This window comes from Echinops telfairi, unplaced genomic scaffold, assembly GCF_000313985.2.
Source record: "Echinops telfairi isolate 266 unplaced genomic scaffold, ASM31398v2 ScPeMD7_2010;HRSCAF=2546, whole genome shotgun sequence".
Taxonomy (NCBI): Eukaryota; Metazoa; Chordata; class Mammalia; order Afrosoricida; family Tenrecidae; genus Echinops; species Echinops telfairi.
Genome location: NW_022105908.1, coordinates 14,723,033 through 14,742,418, shown reverse-complemented (window position 1 = coordinate 14,742,418; position 19,386 = coordinate 14,723,033). Strand labels below are relative to the sequence as shown.

The following is a 19,386-nucleotide window of genomic DNA, read 5'->3' as shown; positions in this document are numbered from 1 at the left end:
TCTGGATTTGTAAGGTAGAACTGGGGTCATGATAGTGGTGGGAGGAAGCATTAAAGAACTAGAGGAATGTTGTGTGTTTTGTTGGTGCTATACTGTACTCTGGCTGGCATGTCCCTTCCTTGTGACCCTGATGGGCTTTAGGTCTCCACTCTGACCCACCTCGTTCATATTGACATGATTGTTTTGCGTCTTCTAATGCCTTATATATGATCCCCTCAACACCTTATGATCACACGGGCTGGTGTGCTTGTTCCATGGGGGCTTTGTTGCTTACCTGCTACATGGCCACTTGTTTAATTTCAAATCTTTAAGACCCCAGATGCTGTATCTTCTAAGAGCTGAGCACCATCACCTTTCTTTACCACATTTGCTTATGCACCCATTTTTGACTTCAGCAATTGTGTTGAGAAAAGTGAGCATCACAGAATGCCAGGTTATTAGAACAACGTGTTCTTGTGTTGAGGGAAAACTTGAGTAGAGGCCCAGTGTCTGTCTGCTGCCTTAATATTTAACATATGTATACCAACCTATACCCTATCGTTATATATTAATATATTTACATATATACATGCCTATATTTATACCTCTATAAATGCCTTTTGCCTTCTAGTTCTTTCTGCTGTTTCCTTTTACTTTCTTCCTGTCCCACTCTCATGGTTGACCTTCATTTCGGCTCTTGTAATTCCTCTGGGCTACATTGTACTTGATCAAACCCCACCAGGCATTCTACACCTTCCTCGCCATTGGTTTTAGATCTCTTGTTCCCTTGTCTTTGGATTTGTTGCTCCTCTCTTCCTTTCCCTCACCTATATCCCTTTTCCCCTGTTCCCTGCCCCCTGCCCACTAACCATCAGTCCCATTGTTTTTTCCTTGGGATCGTCTATCTTTCCTATCTTATGTAGATAGACATGAAAAGAAGAAAAAGGCCTATAAATAATTCCAAGTCTATATGCTGACCCTTATGTATGTTTTCCGATCGAGTCTGATGAGGTGCTAAGTCCTGTCCTCCATGTCTGAAGTCTACTTTTGGGATCCCTGGGGGACTTGGTTGCTTTGCTCCCTTTGCTACTCTTTTGAGCTCCCTTTGTGTTTTGCCCTGGTGTGTGTGTGTGTGTGTGTGTAAGGTGGCTGGGGGTGATGTCAGACTGGACCCAATTTCCACAGGTATCTCCAGTGCTGTCCCCTGCAGGGCTGTGGGTCTGTGAGGGGATGTCGTGTCTCATGGTGGGGCTGTCCCTACAATGAGCTCTCTCTGTGTCCTTGGCTGCTCTGAGCAGGAGTGTCGTCCTGGGGCTTGGTGGGCCAGGATGCAGCCCTCTCTTTCTCTTTCTTTCCGTCTTAAGTTTGCTCCCGTGTGGTCTGGGCAGACCTGTCACTCTTCCTGGGCTGTATCTTCAGAGCTGTCCTCTGTGGTGCATTCTTCTAGGGAGGTTGACGTAGCTGGGATTGGGGCTGGTACCGCAGATCTCTCTGTTAGTTCACTGCTTAATGCCAGCATGTTGCCCTCAAGGTTTGCCGTACCAGGTTGATGTCTGGTCCCTCTCCCTTTCCTGTGGAGACATAAACAATACCCTCCCGGTCAGTGGTTTACTGCCCTGTTCCCCCACGATCCACATTGTCATTTTTATTTTCTTTCCCCTCCTTTTCAGGTGGTTGCCATATGCGTCCCTGGGTTGGGTCAGACCCCTGCCAGAGTGTCTGGGTCTCACCTCAGGAATTTGTGCATTTAGTGGGCCTTTCCCCTATGTCCCTTGTTAAAGTGTACCTCAGTGGACTCATGTTTATACAACTCTTTCTAAAAGTGACGTAACTATGGAACTTTGTGATAGGTGAATATTTTATCAAGAAAACTACTGAAAAAATAAGTTGACCGACGGTTATCATGGGTGAAGGAGGAAGAATTTTTCCTTAGAGGACATGGAGTTTATTTTAAAGGCTGTGGAATAATTTGAAAAATATATCAATAATGATTGCACAGCACGAAGAATATAATCATTGGCACTGAATTATACTCGTAGAAGTTGTTGAATTGGAGAGCATTTTGTTGTTCCCAGTATCCCACATTCTCAAGAAAGATAGTATGTATTTTCTGAAAATTTCCAACTCATAAGAATATAAGTTAATAAAATAAAAATGTGTACAGATGAAAAGTGATACAACTCTTGATTTTTACAACTTTTGAAAGGTACTATAGATATATAGTATATATATAATGAAATGACACCATCTGAGACACTTTCCACATTTTATTTACATTTTTTTAAGACTTTCACCTTAAAATCATATATCCATACACCTATTTCTTTTTGTTGGTTTCACTTAAACTTAAATGCATAGTTTGTTAAAAAGAAGACTATCAACAGATATTTACCATGTCTGTTATATGTAATACACAGAAACAACTTTTAACAGAAAATCATCAATGACTCCCACTTTTTAAATTTATAAATATAGATATCTAAAGAATCCTGAACATATTTTTGAAGCTAATAGTAGTCAGCACCCACACTACTTCAAAATTTAACACAATTGCAACAATATTCATTGTACCTACAACTTTGAACAATTTTCACTGTAGCTCTTTCATTAAGCACGATGGATAAAGCATGCCCTTGATCAGGGGTCCTCAAACTTTTTACACAGGGGGACAGTTCACTGTCCCTCAGACCTGTTGGAGGGCCGGACTGTAGTTTAACAAAGAAGCTATGAGCAAATTCCTATGCACATTGCACATATCTTATTTTGAAGTACAAAAACAAAAGGCGGGCCGGATAAAGGTCCTCGGTGGGCTGCATGTGGCCCGCGGGGCCCTAGTTTGAGGACCCCTGCTGATGGTTTCCTCCTGGAGACGGTTTTTCACAAACATGAGTATATCCTTCCCCAGCAGCCTGACACTTCTCCAGCCAGCTCTCATCTCGTACACCTGAATGGTTCTCAGCACTCCAGGTGTATGCATAGGTGACAGTACTTTGATAAGGAAGAAGTGCTGTATTTTTCCTCCTGTGGCTTGAAAACATAATGGGTATACATACATTAAGTAGTCTTACAAATGTCTACGTCATGTTTACCAGCTGGAATTCTTGGACTTAATGTGTGGGTATTTTGCATTGTGAAACTTGATCAAGAGATTAACATGAGTAGAAGTTTGTTGATTTAAGACAAGTGTGAGATCTACGAAACTCAGTTGTTTTATGTTTGTCCACAGTCCTGGTGGCAGTGGAAGTTTCACAATTTTTTGGACATCGTTGGTCGTCTTAGCTCTTAAGGTGCAACTTTAAGGCTATAGGAATTTTGCCATTTTGATAATACTGGTATACTGCGTGCATCCACCATTCCACTGGAATTATTTATTCCATTCATATTAATTTGCGTTATAAATCTAACCGATGGAAGTGCTTCTGGAAATTTAGGTCCACATTCTACTTTCAAGCTCTATATTTTGTTTTCATCATTTGTCCTTGGTGGCCCAATAATCATGCCTGTCCACCTGGTGTCATATCTTTATCATCTTCAAGGCCCCAGCTAACTGTGTACCATCGCCTACTCCTTTTTGCCCTCCTTCAAGTTCTTCCAACACAGTGACAATTACGAGGAACTTTTACTCCTGTGAAGACCGCCATCTTCTCCTGCAGCCGCACGCAGCCGCCTAGGCTATTGAATTGTACGATAGGTGGATGAAGTGCCAATAAAACTGTTTTTAAAAAAGAATTTTTTAAATGCACCAGAGACTTATTATCTATTTATATAATCCGCCCAATAACCATTCATGTTGGACCCAGTTGCACACTGGGCGAATGCAATAAGCATTAGCGTTGACCGCCTACTCCCGCCTCTTGTTTCTAGAAAGAAATCCTATACTCTCAAGAGTACCTGCTGAGATAAAGGGCTTTGAGTTACAAACCCGGGAAAAGACAGATGTCAGTGAAGGTGTTGAAGTGATACGGACTCGGAGCTTAAACCGCTTTGCTCACGGGCACCCTTGTGGCTCAGGATGGCACATTTTGGAGAACCGGGGCTGGTGTCCTGCCAGCTTCCTTCCTGTGGCACTCACTGGGCCTTGTGCCCTGTCTGCTTGGCCTTGTCACGGGAGACAAGGAGTCGCACATTTCATCTCTCCCGATTCTTGACTCTCCCTCTTCCTCGGTTGTTCAGGTGACTTGAGATCGTTAGATGCGCCTCGTATGGCTTTTTGAAAGCTTTCAAAACCCAAGGTACTGTGCAGTGAAGCAGAAGGTAGAGCAGAAACACTACCCGTGATCCTAGATCAATGAACAGAACTGCTCTTTGAAACCAGGGCCCTCAAACTCCAAGAAACCAAATCCCAAGAGCCCCCGATAAAATGAAATAAAAATTACCCGAAAAATACTTAGGAAAGAAAGAGCCTGCATCCCGTTACGTTATTTAGCTGTGCGTCAGCTGCCTTAGCAGCTGCTCTTTGTTCTTGTTACACACTGTTTGCCAATTCAAGTTTTTGTAAGTATACAACTTAATGACCATAGTTACAGTGATTTATAGTTGTCCAACTTACATACAACCTACAGTTAAAAATTGACCCCTGTAAAGCCTATGATGCAAAAATTCAAGAAACAGAGTTCTTAGTAACAAATGGGCACTACTTTGTGAGACACATCAAAACACTCTTATTGTTACTAAATTATGTTAAAGGTGTTTTAAGGTGTCTGGAAGTATTTAATTTTTTATGCATGGAAAAGTACACCATATACTATATACTAAGACAAACGTTTAATTGACATTAAATATGCACTGTGCTTACCTATTCGGACTCATGTACAAATTCAATCTAAAGACCTACTGGGGAATGGAACTCATTCAGACTCCTGGGTCTGCCTGTACACTAAGTGGCTGTTCAGATGTACCCTTAGGAGCGTAATTTTTGCATCACAGTAAATGGAAACTTGGTGTTACATAGGCAGTAACACTCCTTCCCTTCCACCCACCCCCGGTATACAGTTTTGTCTGCATACATTTGCCGTGGTTGCTACAAGTGATTTTACCCGATTCTCTAAGAAGCACAACCAGTGGAGCATATGTAGGAAGAAGAGAGGTTTCCTTCAAGGAAATGGCCCACATCCTTGTGGGGGACTTGCAAGTCCCAAATCTGTGGGTGCTGTGTCAGGTTGGCAGCTTCTCCTGATTTACCAGGGACTGATGAAACCCTAATGGGCGGGACAGACAGCATCAGGCTGGTGTTGGTTTACATCTCAAGAACGGAGGTCAGATGATGACAAGCTGGACGTAGGGGAGGGAGGGAGGGAGGGAGGGGGGAGGGAGGACGAGGTGGCTGGGCAGGCTTGGCTGGAACATCTATTGGGTGTAGGCCACGCCTCCCAGGTCTCCTCCCAGATCAGATCACAAAGTGGAGGACAGTTGCATAACCCTTAGACCCCTGGCCGGCCAACCTGATGCATCATCATCACACCCCCTTAAGTACCTAGGCCCGCTCAGGACATAAGTACATTATGTCACAGCTACCGTAGTAGTTTGTTTTGTTCAGAAGGAAGAAGAAGATATTGAAATTACTCATCGCTAATGACTTTTATACTAGCCACAGAGTCCATTTCCCTGATCCCAGTACTCCAGTAAGCTCGATGCAGTAGCTTAACAGTGTGTTTTATGCTCTTTGGGTGTGGGCGTGTAAGCAGTGAGAAACCAATCTTTCTTTTGGAGTAATGTTTCCGGCCCATCCTCATTTATATCCCAAAGCAGTCAGGGCACGTACGATGACAAGATAACATGTTTATTTCGCTCATTCTTCCGTTTGAGGCTTCACTTGTGTCTACCTTTTCATCTCCAAGCAGTCGCCCGAGTTCCTAGAGTAACTGGTTATAGCTTTCGATCTTCTCGTTCACAATTCAGGAGCACTGCTGGTGCTGGGGGCCAAGCTCCTCTGCCGACAGACTGGGCCGGGAGCCCCCGGGAGGGCTGCTCGGAGTCGGGTCATCAAGACGCGGTTTGGTCTCGATCACCTCACGATTCTTCTAAATCCGTTTCCTACTTGTTGTTTGTCATCGCTTTGCTGTAAGTTTCCTTTCTTGGTTCTAGATCTTGTGATTACACACACACACACACACACACACACACACACACACACACACACTATACTCGTGTATATGCTGAGTTTTTCAGCACTTTTTTGCTATTATATTTATTTATTATTTTTTAAAGATCATTCTATTGCGAGCTGTTACAGTTCTTTTAAAAAAAATCATTTTATTGGGGGCTCATACAACTCTTATCACAATCCATACATGCATCAACTGTGTAAAGCACATTTGTACATTCATTGCCCTCATTCTGAAAACATTTCTCTCCATGTAAGCTCCTGGCATCAGCTCCTCATTTTTCCCCTCCTTCCCCGCTGCCCCCTTTCTCATGAACCCTAGATAATTTATAAATTATTGTTTTGTCATATCTTGCTCTGTTCGACATCTCCCTTCACCCATTTTTCTGTTGTCCGTCCCCCAGGGAAGAGGTCACATGTAGATCCTTGTAATCGGTTCCCCCTTTCTAACCCACCCTCCCAGTATCACCACCCTCACCCCTGGTCCTGAAGGGATCATCTGTCCTGGATCCCTGTGTTTCCAGTTCCTATCTGTACCAGTGTACATCCTCTGGTCTAGCCAGACTTGTAAGGTAGAATTAGGATCATGATAGTTGGGGGTGGGGGGAGGATACATTTAGGAACTAGAGGAAGTTGTATGTTTCATCATTGTTACATTACACTGCACCCTGACTGAGTTTTGTCCTTGGTTACAGTCAATTAATATGGCCCTTCCATCTTTAATCCGATATGCGATGTAAGTTTTGAACTTCATAAGCCTGTGACTATAGTCCCATTTTTGAGATCATTATCTGCTAAGGAACAAGAATAGGATGAGAGGATGTGACTCAGCCACACTCTTTGTTTAAAGCTTATCTTGGTTAATGCTACTTGTCATTAAGGAATGTAAGGAATGATATGCTAATAGCTGAGAGGAGGAGAGCTGCTTCTGGAATGGCCTGGGAAAAAGCCTGGCTGAGTAAGATTAGTAGGAGACCGTTGCCTACTGGAAGCATCCTCCCAGAGGCCCCACATCATATGTGCATAAATAGGATACAGTCCAGGAGTGGAGATTAGATTATTATATTTGTTTATCATTAAAAAGTTAAAGGGGATTATATGTTAATTTGATTGTGCTATTGATGCACATGTAACTCCCACCAAACGTCCTATTAACCTGCATGAGTCTGGGAAGAAGGTGGGAGAAGATCCTGATAGGATTCTCCTGTGAGTAATTGTGAATAGGATTTCCTGCTACCTTTAAAAGGAGCCCTTTGAGGAACAGACAGTGTAATATCATTGGTGAGATCCAAGAGTGAGGTGTATCCTCAGGACCCAGCATCTGGCTTCCCCTTGCCTGACTTTCACATTTGGACATAAAAACACCCACCACCACCTGAGTAATTCCCCTAAACTTTGGTGAGTTTCTGTGGGACACTGCAGTGAGTCACAGAACCCAGACACGTGAGGGAATGCACTTAAGGGAGGAGTAGAGGAAAATAGAGAATAGCATCATGCAGGGGTTGGACATTTGGAGCCTCATCTGTCCCCAACTTCTTGCAATTCGTCCTGAATCAATTCTCCTAAAAGAGATTATTAGCACAGTTCTACTTTTTTTTCATTCTTTCTGGGACCTCCTATTGTATTCTTCGTCAGAATGGTTGGTAAGGGTAGCCAGGTGCCACCTTGTTCTTTCTGGTAGCAGGTAAGAGTCCAGTGTAGCCTCTTAGCCCCACGGGCTAGTTTCTCCTTTGATTTCCTTCATTCTCCTTTGCTTCATAGGAATAGAGACCCCGAGTTTTCTAGACGGCTGCTCTGAAACCGAAACATTTGCAACCCCAGATTTTACTCATCAGACTCAGCTGAAGAGCATCCTCTTTGTTGAACAACGTTATGCCAATTGACTAGGTTGCCCTCCAAGAGTAACGGTGCCCTATTGTGGGTTATTGCGTATTTATGCGGATATAAGATGCATCATCCACAGACATACGTATACACACGTTTAAAGATACATAAATGGGCCTATGCTCATACATGCTTTCCTGAGCACATAGGTGCATCTGTATCTACCTGCATAGCCAGACACTAATTTTTGGTTGCTCTTACTGTTGCTGCAAAGTTGTGTATGTTATAGCTTATATTGAAATTGTGCCTTCTTCCACGTCCTTTTCCCTCCCTGCTTCTATTTAACTTTAGTTTTTAAATTTTTTTATTGTGAATTGGGTGAAGGTTTACAGTGCAGATCATTCGTTTTCGATTCAACAGTTCATACACATTTTTGTTTCAAGTCCCTTGATGGCACTTCTCACCATGTAACCTCACTTGGTCTCACAGCCTCGAATATTTCCCGTTTCCATTCCTCCTTTGCTAACCAGCCTGCACTTGGTCCTTGGGTAAGTGCTTCCCTTTTTATCTCAAAGGGCTGATTCTTCTATGATACGTGGACCTCCTAGTGTTACTGTTCCTCAGTGCCCATCCTCCGGCACTCTCGCACAATGTTCTGCTTCCATTCATTAGACCTTAAGTATGTGACAATGTTTCGAAGCCGTACATAAGGGTTTCAGCGGCTACTTCCTCCTAAGTGGAGAGCCGATTCCTCCTCCTCTGTCTGTTCTTGGTCTGGAGGCTCCTCCGAAACCTTTTCACTTTGCATGCCCCTGCTGCCATTTGAAAAACCAGTAACACAGCTTCCAGCACCACAGAGGCTGCCACAGTATGGTAAACTGACAGATAAGTAGTGGAGTATACAAAAGGTGTGTGTGTGTGTGTATGTAAAGAAAATGAGTTTTTTTCATAAAGGTAGACTTTGCTTTTGTCAAATGACAATTTTTGCTCCTTAACTGGAGTACTTAGATCACTTACACATAATAATTCTTCTTACAGTTGAATTTAAACCTATTACCTTCCTCTGGGTTTTAAATTTGCTATCTGATCTTTGTTCCTGGTTTCCAGTGTAATTTGGGAAGAATGGCATTGTCCCTCCTTTTTACTCCACTTCCTTTTGTCTCATTTTGCTCCTTCTCTTGGCTCGTTGACCTCTCTATTGAGAAATATTTTTATCGTAAAACTCATATAACAAAATGTGTTCCTTTAACTATTTTAAGTGTATAATTAATTCACACACTAATGACAGTTACTGTTTTATTCTGTCATCACCCTACCATTTTCAAATGTTTATTATCATCACCCCAAAGAAGCACTCAGTTCTCCTTTGAAGAAAATGGCCTGGCACCATGTCTGATCTCCTTTGGCTACACAAGGGACAAGGAAAATACATTGCCACACCGGCCCAAGGCCGATTGTCACAGGCAGAGGTTAGACATGCCTCCACCTCCATCCTTTTTTCTCCCTATTCTGACTCCATCCCTTCTTCCCACGGCACTGCACTGCTCGGTAGCTTTCAAAGCCGTTTCAGTGGTCCACACAGAACTCCCACAATATTCATGATTAGTGGGGTCTGTTAGGGAGGCTAACAAAGCATTAAATATATAGTCCACAGCAGAACTTGTCCTCAGCTAGCAGTCAGATCTTTTGGTCCTCAGCTGTTCAGCACATGGTCCCTTGGCCTCTGCCTTGTTCTGTGGGCCAGGAAGCCAGCCCGCTTCTCTGTTCCGTGGCCTTGGCATTGCTCCTCTGCTCTCTGGTGCCTCTGGTCTCTGTGTGGCATGCTCTGCTGTCTCCAGTCAAGCAAGGATCTTGATGCTTTTTTGGTGGCACCTCTTCCTTGATGGTCCCCCAAATTCTTTCTTCTGACTACTGGATGGTGCTCTTACATGAATTCTTCTGGCTACTGGATGGTGCGCTTACATGCAGCCAAAACGAACCAATCCCTCCCAATAGTGTTTCACATACCCTGTTTGCAAATCCCACCTAATCACTTGTTGGGAGTTAGACATGGATAGAAGAACTTTGTTAAGAAACTTCACTTCAACACCCCCTTTGACAATCATGTATAACTCTACCTCAGCCCTTGGAAACCCTTATTAAATTTTGGTCCCAATGCAATATCTAAGTAGGATCATGCAATATTTGTCCTTCCATGCTTGACGTTTTTCCTCTCAGCAGGATAATTTTCAAAGCTCACGTATGTTGTAGCTTTGATCAGGACTCTGTTTTTCCTTATCGGTACTTCATCAGAGGCCCTAACTCATTTGACAGCGTGCACAATGTCATGAACTTTTGCCCAGCTCTTTGTTGGCTCCATGATTGGTGTAGATTGGACTATTGTGCTCCATAGGATTTTCCACTGGCAGCTTTTTGGAAGTAGCCACCAGACCTTTCTTTTTAATCCATCTCACTGTGGAAGTTTCCCTGAACCTATTCCCCAGTGCTATTGCATTGGCACATGAATTCCACTGGCTGGGCATTGAACTCAAGTCTCTTGCATAAAAGGGAGTAATTCTATCACTAAACTACCAGTGCCTCATTTTATTTCTTCTTAGTGTATGCATACACTGTTAGAAAGAGCACATTTTCTTACGCATTCAATTTTTGATGCCTTTACTTAGGCTGTTTCTACCTTTGGGCTATTGTGAGTCATCTGCAGTGAATATTGGTGAACGATGTCTGTTTTAAGTTCCACTTTCAAGGTTTTTGGGTGTGTACCTAAGAGTGGCGTTGCTGCATCATCATAATTTTAATTTGATATGTCTAATTTTCTGACGCCCTTCTGAACTCTTCCATAATGACTGAATCATTTTACACTCCCACCAGCAATTCATGAGAGCCTGTTTCTTGCCAACTCTCGTTCCTTTGTGTTTTCTAATTACAATGATCCTATTGAGTGTGAAGCTGTATCTTGTGATTCTTATGTGCATTTTCTTAATGCCTGATGACGTGGAACTTCTTTCCCTGTGCTTGCTGGCCATCTGTCTATCTCTCTGGAGAAGTTTCTGTTCAAGTCCTTTGCCCATTTTTAGTTCGTTTGTCTTTTGTTGAGTCGTCAGAATTCTTTATATTCTAGGTATTAAACCCATATCAGGAATGCGGTGACCACACGGTTTCTCCTGTTCTCTGGGTTGCGCTGTTGCTTTCTTGATAAAGTCATTTGAAACGCACGCAAGCATCTTCAAAGTCCGGTTTGCCTACATTACGTTGAAGATTTGTGCTTGTGGTACTGCATCCAAGGATCCATTGTCAAGCATAGACACTGGAAGCTTTACCTAACGCATTTCACCTTTCCAGTTTTAGTTCTTATCTTTCGGTCATTGTTCCATTTTAGCTTTTGCGGATAGTACGGGGTGTGGATACAGTTTTATTCCTTTGTGTGTGAAGGTCCAATTGTGTCAGCACCATTTATAGAAGAGACTGTTCTTTCCCTATTTTGTGGACTCAGTACCTTGGTCGAAATCCATTGATCATGTTTTCATGGTTGTGTGTCTGTGTTAACATGTGCCATGCACCTGGTTTACAGTGTACCCCATGCATCTTTAACTTGACATTTCATATACCACTTCATGTATTATCTAAGAACTTTGAAATGATTTACTTCTCTTTCCCACTCAGCATTCTTTTTTGTCATACAGCTTTGCTTTTATAAGTTAAAAACTCTACAAATACATCTTTATTTTGCTTTTAAATTAATTTTAGAGAAGAAATGGAAAAAAGGGGATGTCTTTGAATATGAGCGACATCCTGTTTTCCTCCATCAGCTTTGTGTGTGACTCCAGGTCTCTGTCAGTGCCCATTAATACGTCTGAGTTGTAGATCTGTTGCCTTTGGGTTCCTAGTTTGTAAATTTTTTCTGAGAAATACCTCATGTTATCATCTTTGGAGAACATATTTGCTAAATACAGAATGCTGATTTAATAGCGTTTGTGTTTTGCTCTTTTTGTTTGTAAGTGTGTCCTCCCACTTCTCCTGGCGTGAGTCAGCGTCATGAGAACCCTGAGTGTTTCAGCTTGTTCTTTGGTAAGGGGTGCTTTTCTCCCAGCTGACTTCAAGAGTCTCTCTGTAGTACTAGAGCTTAGGGATTTTGTTATGGGAGGGGCTTCAACAAGTTTGTGGAAACATTCCGTCACTTCTGAATCCACTGTTTCCACAAACTTTGAAGCCCTCTCATTTGCATGGGGGCAGTTTCTCTTTGTGCTTTCCCTGCTTGAGGTCCCTTGCACATCTTGAGTGTGCGGATTTATAGTTTCATCACATTTGCACTTTTTAACAATTATTTAACGCATACCTTCCCCCCATGGCACACACACCCCCCCATAAACATTTTTCTAGAAGTCCCGTAATTTACATGTTGAATGGCTTGGTGTCATCTTTCCCTTTTAAGAGCCCTGGTAGAGTACATTGGTTAAGTGCTCAGCTACTAACCGCTTGGCAGTTCAAACTCACCAACTGCCCTGTGGGAGAAATATTAGCAGTATGCATCCATGAAGATTCAAAATAACAAACCAAACTCAATGCCATTGAATCAGTGCTGACTCACAGTGAACCCCTGTGGGTTTCTGAGACTGTAACTGTTTACCGGAGTAGAAAGCCCAGTCTTTCTCCCATGCAGCTGCTGGTGGTTTCGAACTGCCGACCATGGATATTGCAACCTAGTGCATAACCACTACAGGAAGACTGCAGCTTTGCAAGGCTTGTTGAAGGACAATCCTACTTTGTCTTGTAGGGTTACTGAGTTGAATGGACTTGGCAGTAATGGATGTACACTTTAGTTTGCGTAAGTTTTCTCGCTTCGTCTTCGCATTCTCTGGACTCTTCTTCGGCAGTGCCTAATTGTTGATCGCACCTAGTGAATTCTTCGGTTCTATTGCATTTTCCATTGGAGTCTTTCTTATGTCTTCCACTTTTCTCATTTTGATTTAAGTTCACAGGCAGATTTATAATAGACTTTTAAAAATATTTGCCTGCAAATTCTGTCTTCTCTGTCATTTCTGGGTGTGTTTACGGGAGTTCTCCTTGCTATGAGGCCCCTCCCCCTCTTCTTGCCTGTGAGTAACCTTTGACTGAAGGCCTAGGTACAACTCCTCTGGCTAAGTATACTTCTCTGAGAATAGAGAGCCTTTTGTGTCTCACTTGACATTTTCGGTTAGAGACTATGTTTGAGTGAGATTTGTTCTTAATGTTGTGTGTGGCTGTAGATAATTTACTCTCACTGTTCTGTACTATTTCATTGTAGGACTATATCATTTGGATTGCTTAACAGCTGTAAGCGCTTAGGGCCTCTTAACGTGATGCAAACATATACCCGTGTTTCTGCTGCGTAGGAGACCCGACTTGCCAGAGTAGCCTGGGGTTTGTGCAGCTGAGCTGAGGACTCTGACTGGCCTCTGGGTCCAGATGGTGTCTGTGTGATGCTTTTGCAGGGTTGCCAGGGGACCACATTTGGCTCGCCACCTGGTTTTGGATGTGTGCTTATCCTGGAGCCTACGACAGACATTTCTGGACCTGTCACCTAGGGCAGCTTTCCTGTCGAGTTGAGACAGCCCATCTGGCGCACGAAGAGAGCTACCCTGTGGCCCTTTCCTTAAATCCCAGCTCCTGGTCTAGGGTGTTTCTCCTCTGCCTTCTGTGTCTCCTTGTTGCGGTGGCGGCAGAGGCTGGGTAGGAAGGCGCTGTGTCTGAGGACTGTTCTCGCTGTTGTTTGGGGAGCGGCCAGTCACCACCTTGGACGACCCCCACCCACCCCGTTGTCCTTCATTTCACAGTCCTGACGTTGCTGGGCCCCTGTGGGGTGGGGTGGGGTGGCTGCTATCTGGGACACAGCATAGAGGCCATGGGCCCCTCCCCTCGCTGTTCTGAGAAAAGCACATGGCCTCTTAGTCTGAGAACTGCTCTGCTGGCAGGGAAAAAGCAGGGCGTGCAATAACCGGGGGACCTTGCGCCAGTCCCCCGTGCCCAGGGACAGGGGAACATTTCCCTCTTTACAGAGGAAGCTGGGCCCCACCATCCCCTCTGTGCCCAGACGATCTAAACTCCTGCCGGCTCGGGGCTCGGTTCAGGCTTGGTTCCAGGGGCTGTCATGAGAGGGACCTTCTTCGCTCTGTGTAGGGTTGGGAGTTCAGGGCTCCTCTAGCCTGCGGCGTGTCGGGGGGCTAGGGCAAATCTAGGGCTTGTGCTCTCTGACCTCGTTTCTGAACTTCCATTCAGTTGAATTGTTGGCAAATCAGGTGGCTATGACGAAGCTGCTACTCTGCGCTCATGAAGCTTGGCACCAGGAGGGGGTTTCCTGTTCTGAGGGGGGTGCCAGGACTGTGTGGTCTCCACACAGCATGGTTTGTGATGGCGCAACTCTGGGACTCCAACCGATGCCCTTCCTCTTCTGCAGCTACTTGTTTTACGGATGGTCAGTCTGAGGCCCAAGAGAGCTGGGCGTCCCCAGGGTCACTGGGTCCCGTTAGAAGCAGAGCTGAGGCTGTTCCGTCTCCTACCCCACTGCTGCGATCGATCGATTGATAGATAGATAAATTAGATAGATAGACACTGTTCAGGTGACCCTGATTTATGGTGACCTCATGTGTCAGAGTAGAACTGTGTTAGGCCGGGCTGACTATAGAAACAAATCCAACGACACCCATAAATTGGTAAGAGAGGGCTTTATATCAAGGAGTAATGGTGTATCAGGAAAACATCACAGCCCAGTCCAACTCAAGTTTGTAAATCTGATACTACTCCAAAAGTATCTAGCCCATAAATCCCTCTTCAGACTCCATGCAATGATCCAGGAAGATCACAGGCCGGTGGGTACAGGGTCTTGTGGATCTAATGGAGGTGGATCATCTCCAGGGCTTGCACAGGCCTCAGCGTGGCAGCTAGACTCCACCCCTGCACTTCAAGTGGACATGAAGTTATGTAGCTCCCACAAGAACTATGTTCCATAGGGTTTTCAGTGGATGATTTGGGGCAAGTAGATCACCTGGCCTTTCTTCCAAGGCCCCTCTGAGCAGACTCGAACCGTCAGCATTTTGGCTAGCCACTGAGGGTGTGAATCCCAGGGACTCCCAGTCCTCTTGACTCCCTTTAAAAGCCTCTGAAAGACCTGTTTTCTTTGGCCAGTCAGTATTATCTCCAGAGTAAAACAGATGCCCCAGAAAGGAGAAGCTTGACTTAGGACAAAGCCTGAGGCCGAGAGTTCTTGGGTGGTGGGGTACAGAGAAGGACCTGGGGTGGAGAGAAGGGGTGCAGAGAGCATGAGCGTCTGTTGGTCTACCTGTGTCTCCCCCACAGGGCTCTGCCCCCAGCCCTGTGGGGGAGACATGGACCAGCCTCCATGTCCCGGGGCGTGTCACTGCCTGTATTGCTCCTCCCACCTTTGCTCCACCCTCCTGTGATCCAGGAAGCGCCATCCCACTTTGTAGAGGACAGCCAGGGTTCCGAGGGGCTCCCAGACCTGCAAGTACAAGGTCTTCTTGCTAGGACTTGATCAGTGGAGATTGGAACCAGGCATTGCCATATCCCAGACTGTCACAATTGAGTGGCCCGTGCCTGGACAGTCTTCCCCACGCTGGCATAGCTGAGGCCAGCCTGGAGAAGGGCCTCCGAACATCGGCTGGACCTGTCCAGGAGCCAGTGGGCAAGCCTGAAATTGGGCCTTTGCTGGTGGGGGCGCGCCTTGAGATTGCTTGCAGAAACGCCCCAGGCCTGGAGGGCATCTCTAGTGCCTTTGCCCAGAGGTCACTGCGATCTTACTAGGGGCCCCGGCCGCTTGGGGTGGGATCTTTTCCTCCAGTTCAGGGAGACCTTGATCACGCTTGGGCTCGCTCAGGTGTGAGCACATGGACTGTGTGGTTATTACAGGGTAGGGCAGGGCAGGGCCGGGCCAGGCCAACCCAGAGTGCCCCCGGAGGACTTGGCTTAAGGCGGAGATGTGGCAGGCACACACCCCGCCCCACCCCCAGAGAGGCCCTGTGCACCCGCCCTGACCTCGCCATCGGGTTTAGAGCTGTGTGCCCCTCCCCTCTGCTTTGCCCTGTGGCAGGGGCCTCAGTCTGCTCCTTCCCCTTTCAGGCCTGGTGACTGGGCCTGACGGGCGTGGGGCGAGATAAAACGTGGTCAGGAGGTTGAGCCGCAGTCTGCCCCACCCAGCCGTAAATGGGGCGTGGTAGTGCCTGTATCCCCTCCGCTCCTTTAAGGGTGTGGTTAGGATGTGGTGATCGGGAAGTGTGCTTCCTTGATGGTACCAGGGGACGGAAGCAAGCCTCTCCCTGGGCGTGGCAGCAGGGAAAGCTGATTCAGGAGGGTTCCTGGAGGCTGAACTCCAAGTCTGAACAGGCACCGTGGCTGGTGGCCAGGGCATGGGCCATTGCCACCGGCTGCCTCAGAGAATTCCATGGAAAGGGCCTATGATGACAGGTTCTCCAAAAATGCGTTGACATCTTGGCTTCCTTGCTGGTAACGAGCAGAGGTCGGCGGTGGTTCCACGTGGGAGAAGACCGGGTTTGACTCCAGGCAGTGCGGCTCCGGCTCACTTACCACGAGCCTGTCAGAAAGCGTCCATGGTGCTCCACAGGTCACAGGGGCATTTCCAAACGGAAACAGACTCGGGAGAAAGGCCGGGTCACCTCTGCCAGAAATAAGCCAGCGAAAAGCCCGGGGATTGCAGTGGGCTGGTTGCCCATCCAGCAGGGGGATGTTGGAGGTCTGGGTGGCTTGGGACTCATATATGTGTAATGCATAGCTTTATACCAAGAAGTAAGTAGATATGTGTGAGTATCTCAAGTAATTAGATATCAAGAAAGCATCCCAGCCCAGTCCAACTCAAGTCCTTACGTCCCTCTTCAGACTCCTGCAGCCACCTGCAGTGATCACAGGCCAGTGGGTACAAAGTTTTGTGGTCCAGGGGAGGTGGCTGTGGCCGCAGTCAAGGTCAGCCGGCAGGAAGGTGAAGCCAGAGAGAGAAGGGGAAGGTTCCCAGGGCCCTCCTTGTGAAAAAGGCCACACCCACAAGACGGTATCACCAGGCTGTGACCCGATGGACAGGCTAGACTCCATCTCAACGCTTTCATATATCCTGTCGACATGAAATTATGTTCCAGCGTGCACTGGGGTTACCACGCGCCGGCCGACAACGCGACAGCAGCTACCAGCTAGATACCTATAAAGAGGACCCTTCTTGGAAGTCAGGTTGTCTTTGTTATGTTTAGGTCATTCCCAAGTGGGATGAGTCCTAAACCTGATCACTTCTGAGTTGTGAGAGAACCGGAATGGATGTAGAGATAGGGCCGCACGCGTGCGCGCTCACACCCACCCACACAATGAGGAAGAGAAAATGTGTGTGGATTGTCTCTAAGCCCAGAAACACCAAGGAACCCCTGGGGCTGTAGACAAGGCAGTCATCAGCGTGGCCAACCCTGATTTGGACTTTCAGCCTCCAGACTGGAAGAAATTAAGTGTGTGTTCTTTAAAGCCCCGTACTTGTGGTGTATGTGTGTGTGTGTGTTAGTAGCGCACATTAATGAACCATGTGAGGCTGCCTGCCTGACTGCCCCATCCTGTGGGCACCCAGGCCAGCCAGTGCCCCCTCTGCTCCGCTTCTGTTTCTTCATGTCGTAACGGATGTTTCCCAAGGCCCCCTCCAGGCGCGTGTTTGTGGGACCAATGGTACAACATGTGATTACTCCCCCCTCCCCCAAGTTCCTGTCTTTGGTGTGAGTTATATTTAGTTCTTCCTTTAAGACAGAGTGGGGACAAACATGAGCCCTTATCCTTAGTGCTCAGCCCCTGTGAGAGGAGGGCCGGCGCTGCTGCAGTGGGGAGGCAGCTGACTAATATGTGACCCCAGGCAGCGTGGAGGGGATGGTGACGTGAACCGCAGGGCATGCGTGGGCAGAGTGTCTCCCAAAAAACCAACTGCCTGCCATCGAGTCGATGCCGGCTCATAGCGGCCGATAGCACGTGGAAGAACTGCCCCCATGAGTGTCCCCCAGCTCTCGTTGGAGACGGGGCTACTGGTGGGATGAGATCAATCGGACCAGACTGAAGTGGACTGCCGAAAGTCAGAAAGAAAGCGGTGGCAGACGCGTTGTGTCTTTTGAAGGCCGAAACCACAAGGGTCTTGGTGTGTTACATGTGTGGTTGGCGGGAAGGGGTGTCCAGGATGGGGTGTAGGTTTCTGTCTTGCACTCAGGGGGGGCTGGGATGAGCTGTGGGGAAGCCAGGTTGGGAGAACAAGGTGCTATTGGGGGTGTGTGAAGTGTGAGAAGTCCTTTGCTATCAGGTGGACATGCCCAGTATTTGTTGCTGCCCCACCCTGCTGGATATGAGCCAGGACACCCCCCCACCCCCCACCCCCCAGTGTGGACTCTTGAGAGGCACGAGTGAGCCTGGGGTCTGACCGGGTTTTTTCTCTCTCTTTCTCCTCACCCCTGCCCAGCTGGCCGGAGTTGTCTTCCTCGGCGTCGGACTGTGGGCATGGAGCGAAAAGGTAGGTGCCACTATGGCTAGGACCCTCTCAGGTTCGGCCAGTTTTAACTGCCCCACCCCAACCCCTTCACTGCTGCTCCCCGCAAGTACTTTTTCTGCATCCTAACCTTGGAATTGTTCTCTACGGAGCTAGTTTCCGGAGTGGTTGTGGGACTTCTGGGGACCATACGGGCTCCTGAGCCCTGCTCTGCTCCCTAGCGTAGGGGCAGTTATTCGAGGCTGGTGACTGGGGCTTTCAGCTCTGTCAAGGGGGAGAGCCTTCTCTCTCTTCCCACAGCCCCCATGTACCTTGAACACAACTCTGTTGGTTTCTGAAGCGCCTTTGTCCACATAACCCATGCAAACAGAGAGGGACTTCCATCCCCGCCCCCACCCCGTGGTTAGAAAGGCCTGCAGAGGCAGGTCTGTAAGCACTTGAAGCTGGTGCGCCTCCCCCTGCATAGCCCTCAGGAGTGCGGGCCAGCTCTGATGGACCAGAGGGTGTGATGTGGGCCAGGGGAGCACAGGAGTGAGTGGATATTGGGAGGTGGCTCAGTAATGCGACCTACCTGTATTCTCAGAAGACGGGGCCAGACCGGGCATTAAGGTCTGCAGGGTTTCCTCCCTTGCCCCCGGGGAGATAGAAAGGGCTGCCTTCGGGTTGTGGTACTTTCTGTTTGGCCTGTAAACCACCAGAGGACAAGGGCCAGGCTGGCCATCTGTTGCTCTGCTCCAGTGACCTACAAGCAATTGTAATTTGTGCCTTACAGTGCCACCGTGTGGCTATCTCTGGGATTGCAGTAACCCTACAGGGTGGAGCCTGCCTAAGTAAGGGCAGCTTTAACCCACTCTGTCCATCCTGCCAGCTCCTAGCCACAAGGGCCCCTTTGTATTTCAGCTTCACCGAAACTGTTTAGGATTGCATTTTCCAGGCCTCGAGTGTGCTTGGTGGCCCCTGTGTGTGTGTGTGTGTGTGT

The 19,386-nt window shown here is 47.0% G+C and overlaps 1 protein-coding gene across 1 annotated transcript in view; it reads left to right on the top strand.

Moving 5' to 3' along the window:
- The window catches only part of TSPAN14 (tetraspanin 14), a 41,908-nt gene that overhangs the window by 12,662 nt on the left and 9,860 nt on the right, over positions 1-19,386 (top strand). Inside the window, exon 2 of the mRNA XM_004712980.2 lies at positions 18,381-18,431. Coding sequence (XP_004713037.1) covers positions 18,381-18,431 — 51 coding nt within the window. The remainder of the gene's footprint in view (positions 1-18,380; positions 18,432-19,386) is intronic.